Source organism: Abramis brama (genome assembly GCF_963993115.1).
Source record: "Abramis brama genome assembly, chromosome: 14".
Taxonomy (NCBI): domain Eukaryota; kingdom Metazoa; phylum Chordata; class Actinopteri; order Cypriniformes; family Leuciscidae; genus Abramis; species Abramis brama.
In genome coordinates this window covers 1424030-1434703 of record NC_139976.1, presented here as the reverse complement: position 1 = coordinate 1434703, position 10674 = coordinate 1424030, and the positions used below count along the sequence as shown (strand labels likewise).

The 10674-nt window shown below is 38.3% G+C and overlaps 1 protein-coding gene across 1 annotated transcript; it reads left to right on the top strand.

Moving 5' to 3' along the window:
* Positions 1-591: 591 nt before the first annotated feature.
* LOC311095677 (neuropeptide FF receptor 1) lies at positions 592-9281 on the top strand (the record flags this gene model as incomplete). The annotated part of the gene is made up of 4 exons (XM_084134325.1): positions 592-595; positions 1425-1751; positions 3587-3686; positions 8507-9281. 4 exons carry the CDS (start codon positions 592-594, stop codon positions 9279-9281), a joined length of 1206 nt encoding a protein of 401 aa, XP_083990451.1.
* Between the last annotated feature and the right edge of the window lie 1393 nt (positions 9282-10674).

Here is a 10674-nt window from a genome sequence, read left to right as displayed (position 1 = left end):
GTGACAGTGATTTATTATTTCCAAATCATATCCGTTCCCTCCGTACAAAAACAAAAAGTTCGGCCCACATAAGCTAAGCATGAGCCTCTGCAGTCAAGGCTGAAACGGATCGCTCTCTGATCAACACTACACAGACGACACACAGAGCACTCACTGCCACTCAGTTCTACCTATCTAACTCATTTAGGGAACACCGTGTGCTCGCTGTGGGAAGAAGATCTCATTCATGCTGGAGATGCTGACATGCTAGCTGAAGTCTAGAGCGGTTTATCTCAGATACAGCTACAAACCCTGGCAGAAAATGCTGAAGATCAAACGCTATTATACGCCAAAACACTGCACATTACAAGCTCGTCTGCAAATGTGGCTGACTAATCCCTCAGTCCAATCATTAAACCCAGCTTCAGTGTGGCATCTGCCCAATGGGACTCACCATTACACCGGTTCAGGGGTTATTGAAAGGACCATTAACTTGGAAGGAATCCTGTCTTTTGTTTTTAGGCTTCAGATGGAATGTCTTTTCAATCTGCAGGCTCAATTTAGCTCACACTCATGTAGATGAGGCCAAAAGACTCAGGATGGAAACTCATAATGGGTGAGAAACCTAGTAATTCCAACAAAAATACATCAAATGTGAAGTGTCATGCAGGGAATTGTGGGAATGTCAATTTACGGTTAGATCTATCACAGTTATTCACCGTATATAGTACAGAAACTTTCTGTTAGCCAATTAACAGTTTTCACTGTAGCATTTTTACGGTCTTTTACCGTTATCACCCCAGGAATCAGAGTCTAAATCAAGTTCTGGGTAAATGTTACCCCCTACGAAAGTCCCTGCCGGCGAGGTACTAAGTTCAGGAATCATCAGGGGTGGGACTTGGACATGCTGATTGGTCGAGTTCATGCCGCATTTTGATTGGTTGAGTTTACGCAGCATTTTATTTCAACCACCATTTTTAAAAGTCTGTTGCAGTGCTTGCAGTAAGAGGTGTTTGCTGTTCGAATCAACAATGGAGTTTAAAAAATATGACCAATGGACATAATGGACTCTGATTTAGATGTTGCAGATAAAGTGACTAACATGAGTTAAGTACACTTGTAGCTCCGTTTAATGCATTATTTAATGCCACAATTACAAATGAGAACATGACAAAAAGTGCAAAGAAAATTATTTTCTAAAACGAGAACAAATCAGCCAATGGGATCAGAAAAATAATCTTAATTCAAAGGGAAAAGTTCATTCTTCTGACCCCTTTGGCTGAATGTTTTTGGCTAAACTTTAATACATTTTTCAGTAAACATCTGTCATTTTGCAACTCAAGTAAATGCATCTTGATTTTAGTATGTTTAGATGTTTGTACAAGTCAAAAAACATTCAGAAAGATTCCTGCAAGAGTCACACTGATCTCTGTTTTCTGCCTTAGATTTGGAAACTCTCTCAGCAATGGATTTCAACGTGCTTTACCCCGAGAACATCAGCGTTAACCACACCGTGCTCTTCAACGTCAGCAGAAACATCACGCTCTTACCGTATTACCAGCATTCGCTCGCGGTGGCCACCGTCTTCATCCTGGCATACGTGCTCATCTTCTCGCTGTGCATGCTGGGAAACCTCCTGGTGTGTTTCATCGTGCTGAAAAACCGGCAGATGCGAACCGTCACCAACATCTTCATACTCAACCTGGCCATCAGCGACCTGTTAGTGGGCATCTTATGCCTTCCCATCACGCTAGTGGACAACCTGATCACAGGTACATGAAGGTTTTCTGTTAGTCTTCACATGCAAACTCCATGCTGCCATCTTCATGAGCACTCAGCCAATCACCTGAGCCGTAGGTGTCATGTGACTCATCACTCTATAGTACAAGAGTCCATTTCATGCTTTTTCATGCTATCAAATTTATCAACTCTAAATGATCAAAACTTTCCTGTCACACACAATCTCCTCCAGTTCTTCTGTCTCTGACTGATAGTTTAGACTGTTTTATCTTTAGTTTAACTGTACAAACGTCCTCCTTCAGCTCGTGCTTCACATATTTTTCTGCTGTCAGATCCGCTCTGATTATTAAAAGGTAAACGTAAGAATAACTTTGATATTATTAGTCATATTTCAAGACGAACACTTACTGGACTGAAACAACATAGCTTTGATTATTATAGCTTTTTACTGGATTATCCAAACATCATTTTATAGCAAAATCATGAGTATCAAATATGATCATCAGGCTTTAGAGGAAGGTTTATTAGTTCATCTCTCAATCATTGTATTGCATTGCATTATATGTTTTAAAACTACAGAGCTTTGATCATAAAACTAAGCATTTAAATATCATCTTACTAAGACATATTATTGGTAGATATTTATATATATATATATGCATTTTATGTAAGTATCTGCTGTACTGTCATAAAGATCATTGATTTTCATTACAAGCATCAGAATCTCATCACTTTTTGTTCTTATAAATATCAGCATCTGCAGCAAACAGCGTATTTGTGCTCAGTTTGAGTCTCCGAGAAAAAGTGAGCTGTTTTCCTCCATATTCTCAATGTATCAGACTGAGCCATAAAAGCTTGATGTATCAAATATGATACTCAACAAAAAACGCAGTCGTCCTACAGTGTTTGTGCTCCAGGTATTGAATGATTCCTGTGATTCAAACACACAAACCTTCATGACTTGCACAGTTTACACTGATGCATCTGCGTTCTGAAGTAGAAATGCATTTCAGGGTGAACCTTTTTTCCTCTTCACTTACCTGGAGTCTTTGCAGTAAATATCAGTAATTTATGGCAAAGTGCGAGGGAAGAGCTGTTAGACCGAGCAGGTTTCAGCGGCTCGTACCTGTGCAGTGCAAGATTCAGGTGACAGTTGCATAATGCTTTCATGCATTCATACTGTCAAGGTTAGGAAAATGCAGGAGAGAGAAAAACCAAAGTAAATGCAATGTAGGGCTTTTAAAGCCGTTAACAGCACAGGGTCTTTATGCTCTTACTGTAGACGGTGTCACAGCAGGAACTGAGTCACTTCAGACGCTCAGCATGTTAAAACAAGATCTACATGTGTCCAGTGTTTGTGTGCATGCTGTCATAATTACATACTGTTGACTCAGATTAAATCCTTTGTTGTTCATCATTTGCATACAGACCATGTGTTGTGTAAAGCAACCCTATGCCAGCTGATTTTGTTGATTTGTTGCATTACATTTACATTTATGCATTTGGCAGACGCTTTTATCCAAAGTGACTTACATTGCATTTCAAGGTACACATTTACATTCTTATCAGTTCTTGCTTTCCCTGGGAATCGAACCCATGACCTTGACGTTGCAAGCGCCAACGAGCTGTTTGAGCCACAGGAAAGCTTGTTGCGTTTTAAATACAGTTTCATCACGGGAAGTAGAAAAATATAGTAGTATACAGCGTATATATAAGTAAATATACAGCACACTTGTCATTTTCCTCTGCTTCAAATAAAATTTTATGAATTCCTCTCAAAAACAGGTTGTTTTGAGGTGTAGAAATGGGTTTTCTTTGAGCTGTACATAAAGTGCTCTTCTCTCTCTGCCTATTATCTCTGGCACAGGTTGGCCGTTTGATGTAGTGATCTGTAAAATGAGTGGACTCGTCCAGGGAGCTTCAGTCTCGGCATCTGTCTTCACGCTGGTGGCGATCGCAGTGGAAAGGTTAATAACTCTCACCCCGCCTGCACTTCACATGGGATTACAAACACCCTCTTCAGGATGAAACTCAATGTTTCTGACCTTCTGACCTGTAAAGACGCAAGCTTACCTGCTCATCTACTCCTACTCTACATGCAAAACCAGTACATTTGATATTCTAGGTATTATCAACTGGCCAGAATTTTGAGATCGCAATAGACGTGAAGGACTATAATGCGTTAAGAGCTCGGAGCTAAACCATTTAGTGCTTTGTAAGTAATTAGCAAGATTTTAAAATGCATGCAATGTTTAATAGGGAGCCAATGCAGTGTTGACAGAACTGGGCTAATATGGTCATAGTTCCTGGTTCTGGTAAGAACTCGAGCTGCTGCGTTTTGGACCAGCTGTAGTTTGTTTATTAAGCGTGCAGGGCAACCACCCAGTAGAGCATTACAATAATGAACATATGAACACATGAACTAACTGTTCCGCATTTGACATTGAGAGCATATGTCGTAATTTAGATATATTTTTAAGATGGTAGAATGCAGTTTTACAGATGCTAGAAACGTGACTTTCAAATGAAAGATTGGTATCAAAGAGCACACACACACGCGTTCCTAACTAACGACGAAGAGGTTAAGGTCAAATTTATTTATATAGCACCTTAAAACAACATGAATGCTGACCAAAGTGATGCACAACAGACATAACAAAATATCATCATCATACAATAAAATTTAAATACTAATATATATATCAGAAGAAAAACTAAAACATCATCAAGCAAATAAAACAATTAAAACTAAAAGTGTAAACAGATTACGCATAAACCTGAGGAAAAATAATGTTTTTAGAGATGATTTAAATATGGATAGCGTAGGGGATGATCTAATGGAAAAAGGTAAGGAATTCCAGAGCTTTGGACCAAGAACTGAGAAAGCCCGGTCACCCTTGGATAATCAGTAATAGCTGGGTGGAGGATCTGAGCATTCTCTCAGGAGAGTAGAAATGGAGGAGATCTGAAATATAAGTGGGGGCAAAACCATGAAGTGCTTTAAATACAAATACTAAAACCTTAAAATCAACTCTGAACTGAACAAGTAACCAATGAAGAGATGCTAACACAGGTGTGATATGTTCCCTCTTCAAGTGTTTCTGGGTTATTATGTGCAGAGGTTTTTGGTCCAATAATTAGAATATCTCTTTTCTCAGAATTTAGTATTAGGAAATTACAAATCATCCAATTTTTTATATCAACTATGCATTCTGTTAATTTTGTGAATTGTTATGTTTCATCAGGGTGTGAAGAAATACAGAGCTGAGTATCATCAGCGTAACAGAGAAAACTAACGTTGGGTAGCATGTACAGAGTGAACAGCAACGGTCCTAGTACTGAGCCTTGGGGCACTCCATACTGAACTTGTGATTGATATCACACTTCTTCATTTACTGCTACAAATTGACGGTCAGATAACCATTTGATAACCATTTGAACCATGCCAATGCAATTCCACTAATGCCAACATGATTTTAGGGTCTATTCAAAAGAATGTTGTGGTCGATGGTATCAAATTTAGCATTAAAGTCCATTAACACTAATACAGAGATACAACCACAATCGGCTGATAAGAGTAAATCATTTGTGACTCTAATGATAGCAGTTTTAGTACTATGATGCGGTCTAAATCTGGACTGGAAATCCTCGCAGATTCCATTTCTTTGGAGCATAGTTGTTGAGGATACTATTTATGCCAGAAAAGGGAGAATCAAACCGGTCTGTAATTAGTAGTGTGTTGAAACTGGTGGTTATGGTAAGGGGCGGGACATTTCCCAAACACGCTTGAAGCGCTCGACCAATCACAACACACTACTCCAGTTGACCAATCAGAGCACAGTGTGCTTTTCAGAAGGAGGGGCTTCATAGAGACAGGAAGTAAACAGAGCGTTACTGACAGACTGGGAAGAGAGGAGCCGCAACAATGGAGAATATGAGGAGAATAATCAACATTCAAGCAGGAAAACCTGTTCTAGTAGAGCCTGAAAACAACATCAAGACTTTATCAAGGCCGTATATGGCCTCTTTATAGATTAAGCCAATTAATCCTTCTGCCGTTCTTTACTGACCTTCAAACAGTAAGCAAATGTGAAATTGTGTTTAGACATTGATTGACAGACGTGTTCACAATGTAATGGCATTTGTTTGTAGAGGAACAACAGATGAACATTTCCATTGTGTCGAACAGAAGTAATTAAATTAAAACAGCATCATCTTAAAAAATGATGACAGCTGGTGTCACAGTTAGAGCGTCTGTAAAATAGACACACACACACAGCTTGACATACATCAAGCATTTCACAGATTTTTTTTAACTGTTTTGTGTTACAGTTTTTTGTTTTGAACAAAGCAGTAATTTGCAGAGACTCGTTCTCAGACGGCAACGCTCAGTCTGTTTGCCGACAGTCTTGCACATATTGTACACAGAAGCAGAAACTGCCAGGTTCAGTCTGACCCGCTGGCTTTCCTCAACATCCATGAGTCAGTGTGTGTGAGCTCGGGTTTTATAATCAGTCTATCAGCTCACTTTGCTTTTTGTCTGTAAAATAATAAAAACAGATGATGCATCAGATTATTTAAGATTCTAAAATCAGGTCTATTATTGTTTTATCATCTATTTCAGCATCTAAATAAAAGCAAAGACAAAACAAGTTGGTCCTCAAATCTTTAGTTTGAGGTGCTTAGATACCTGATGGAAGAATATAGATTTTGAATAAAATTGCACTTTGTTTTCGGTCTGTGAAATAATCAGTACTTTTACTATTATCACAAAATCTACATGCTATTTTCTCAGTACTGGTTTGTTACTGTGATGTCATGTATTTCAGATCAACCTGCCTGTGATTGGTCACTTTATACACGTCTCTTCCTGTCTTAAGTGGATGCTTTCTGCCATGTAAGAAAAAATATATGCTTTGGCAAATCATAATTAAACATTATAAAACAATGATACATGTACATAAATTAAAATGTTTTGACTTTTTATCTCATTATTATGAATTAGTATGTCAAAATTTTGACTTTTTTCTTATAATTATGACTTCAATTATGACATCATTTAATTTTTAATGCTATAATTTGGATTTTTTAATCTCAAAATTTCAGCTTTTTTGTCAATTTCAATTTTGTTTAAATTTAGACTTTTTAATCTCATCATTTTCTCATAATTAATCACCTAATTAGGACTTAATATATTATAATTTTGACTGTTATATTTTTTGACTTTTTTAATCTCAAAATGTACATTTTTAATCTCATAATTTGGATTTTTTTTTGTCATAATTTTGATTAATCAAATACATTTTTTTAAATAATTTTTTATGCATGACTTTTTTATATTTTTTGACTTGTCATAATGTCAAAAAGTACATTTTTAATATCATAACTTCGACTTTACTTTGGCTGATTTGATTCACCTAAGCATGATTATTTTCTCTTGCGTGTTGGAAAAATGCTCCAATGGTACAACCAGTGTTTATTCAGGATAAAGAGGTCGACAGAGTAGAAGAGTTTAAGTATTTAGGAACCATTTTTGACACAACCCTAAAGTTTTAGCAAAATACAGAGGTTATTCTTAAGAAAGCACATCAAAGAATGTTTGTTCTGAGGAAATTGAACTTCTTTAGTGTTAAAAAGCCTATACTGTATACATTTTATAATACCTTTATTGAGAGCGTTTGAGTTTTGAGCAGCAAGCTTTAAGGAAAGCTATGAGTGTTATGAGTGATGATACACACACCCTGCATATGAATTTTGAGCCACTGCACTCGGCCAGAAGTTTAAAGGGGTGGTTGATTATGATTTCACTTTTCTAACTTTAGTTAGTGTGTAATGTTGCTGTTTGAGCATAAACAACATCTGCAAAGTTACGACGCTCAAAGTTCAAAGAAAAGGGAGATATTTGCTTTTAAAGAAATCGCTTTTTAAGGACTACAACAAACGGCTGGTAGAGACTACACCACATTCCTCCCGGGTTAGTGACATCACAAACCCTAAAATTTACATAAACCCCACCCCCTGAACACGATTTATAGATTATTATGACAGAATATGCTAATCAATGACTAGAAGATAACTACACATAAGCTACATAAATTCATCAACTAACCATTCAGAAATGTCCTGTTGCTTCTACATGTTGTCTCTTCTTCTTGAGTCTCTCCATCTTTGTCCGACTCCGGTTTGAACATAAAAGGCTAAACATTTTTGAAATTTTCAGTGCATGTCTGTGTGAGGTAAAATGACACAAGCTGTTGTAGCTCCGCCCCCTGTGCCGGGAGCAGCAGCTCATTTGCATTTAAAGGGACAGACACAAAATGGTGTGTTTTTGCTCACCCTCAAAAAGTGACAATTTTAACATGCTATATAAAATATTTGTGGGGTATTTTGAGCTAAAACTTCACACACACACTCTGGAGACATCAGAGACTTATTTTACATCTTGTGAAAAGGGCATTATACCACCCCTTTAAGAACTAACAGGTGTCTAACAAATCGATACAAGTTCACTTTTGTACCAGAAGTCATTCGTATTTGTAATACGAATTTTCTTATTGAGGATTCTTGAGGGGTTTTTTTCTTTTTCTTTTTTTCTTCTCTCTTCCTCCTTGTGTGAATTTTACTATAAAGCATGGTGTATTGGAATGTTGTAATATGTAGATGTGAATGTACGTTTGTGATGTGATGCCACTGCCCTAATTTAATTGGCCCCTTGTGGGATTAATAAAGTGGTTAACCTAACTTAAAAAGGTTAACCGCTCCTATAACCTCCTCTTCTTCCTTCTAGGTTCCGTTGCATCGTGTATCCGTTCCAGCGTAAGCTAACGCAGCGTCAGGCCATCATTAGCATCGCCTTCATCTGGGCGTTAGCCATCGCCATCATGTGTCCCTCCGCCGTCACGCTAACCGTCTCCCAGGACGTCCTGCACTTCATGGTGGACCGGGACAACATCACGTACCCGCTGTTCACCTGCTGGGAGGCCTGGCCCGAGCGTAGCATGAGGAAGATCTACACCACGGTCCTGTTCTCACACATCTACCTGGCTCCGGTCACGCTCATCGTCATCATGTACACGCGCATCGCCGTCAAGCTAGTCAAGTCTCCCGCCTCCATCCGCGACGCGCGCGCGGAGGACGAGAGCCGCAGGGTTTTCCGCCGGAAGCTTCGAGTGGTGAACATGTTGATAATGGTGGCGCTGCTGTTCACCGTGTCCTGGCTCCCGCTCTGGATCCTCATGATGCTAACGGATTACGGGAATCTATCATCCGCGCAGCTAGACCTGGTGGCCGTGTACATCTTCCCGTTCGCGCACTGGCTAGCGTTCTTCAACAGCAGCGTGAACCCCGTGGTGTACGGATACTTCAACGAGAACTTCCGACGCGGGTTCCAGGCGGCGTTCCGGTTGGGTGTGTGTGTTGTAAAGGAGCCGAGACGCAACGGCACCTGGAAACACAACCGCGTGTTTGCGGACGGAGACGCGGCTAACGCTCAGGGAAACGACAGGAGAGATTTCTGCACCGGAGAACAGCAGGATGAGCTGGTGCTCGAGGATCTGGACTGAAAAACAACAAACACAAACACTGCAACACAAAACGCCATTGACATTTTTTATTAAAAAACAAAACAAATAAAAAAGCTCCAGTTTTGCTAGGCTTGTTTATAGGGCTGCAGAGTAAGGTGGCCCTTATTTTTCAAGTTTTGATTTATATTTGTCTGACCCCCTCAAGTTGTTCCAATACATGAAAAAATAATTCAGGCAAAATATGAGCTCATTTGAACAATATTTAGAGGTGGCTCGATGACGTTGAAATTTTGTATAATCAGTTATTATGCTCAATTTGTGATAATTACCACTTGCCTAATTTTATCTAAACTATTTAAATTACATAATTGCTTATTTAATGGCAATTCTGAATTTACACCTATTTTGCACAAAATATATTCTATGCATTTCTTGCAGAAGCATAAATTGTGTTAACGACGGGCTAACGAAGCCACTTTCACAGAAATGCGTGGTGTTAAGAAACTCTGAACTATTGACTATGAACTGTGCAAACTTAGTCCAGGCAAAGTAGCGTTTTACGACAGACTAACTGTAAAATAATTTTTGCAGCTTAAATCATTTCTATGAGGTACTTTCACTGTGTAAAGTTTTATTGTGGTAGGAGTAAATTTTGGGTAGCCTATATTCGATTAGTGTATAGCTCATTTGCATATTCAAATTCATTTTCAAAGAAACTTGTAATACAAAAAATTTGACTCTTCATGGGTACTTTAATTGTGTAAAGTTTCATTTTGATAGGAGTAAAGGAAAAAAATAGCCCCATTGGGGGTGTATTGTTGCCTGGCCTTATTGGCACACATCTCGGATTGGTGAGAATTTAACATATTTCCTCAACTAGGATTTCTTAGGACTTTTAGTATGTTGTTCTGGACACCTCATAGAAATGATCTAAGCTGCAAAAAAATTATTTTACAATTAGTTCTATTTTTGGCTCCAAAATTAGTTACTTTGCCTGGACTAAATGTGAAAAGATGCGTATCATCAGTTATCTTACAATAGTCAAATGTATGTTGTGTAAGATATATTTGGTTAAATAATTAATATAGTACTCACATTGAACTGTGATCAAGTAATAGGCTATGTGATTTGATGCATTCTGCAAACTGTGTATAGTATTGAATACAATGCTCAATGCTAAACGTTTTAGAATGAAGAATTTTGCTGACTTGTAGAATTGCCTACAAAAACAGCGAACTTTGATGTGCTTGAGCTACCTCTAAATATTCATATTTTTGCCCCATTTTTTTTTATGGGGTGTTTTTAGCATAAATGGGAACAAATCTAGCGGGTCAGGCTGCAGAAAAACGGAAAAAAAAAATGTTTTTGTACATTTAAGGGCCACCCTACTGCAGAGGTTGGGGCGATTTAAAAAAATTATATCGATATGTGT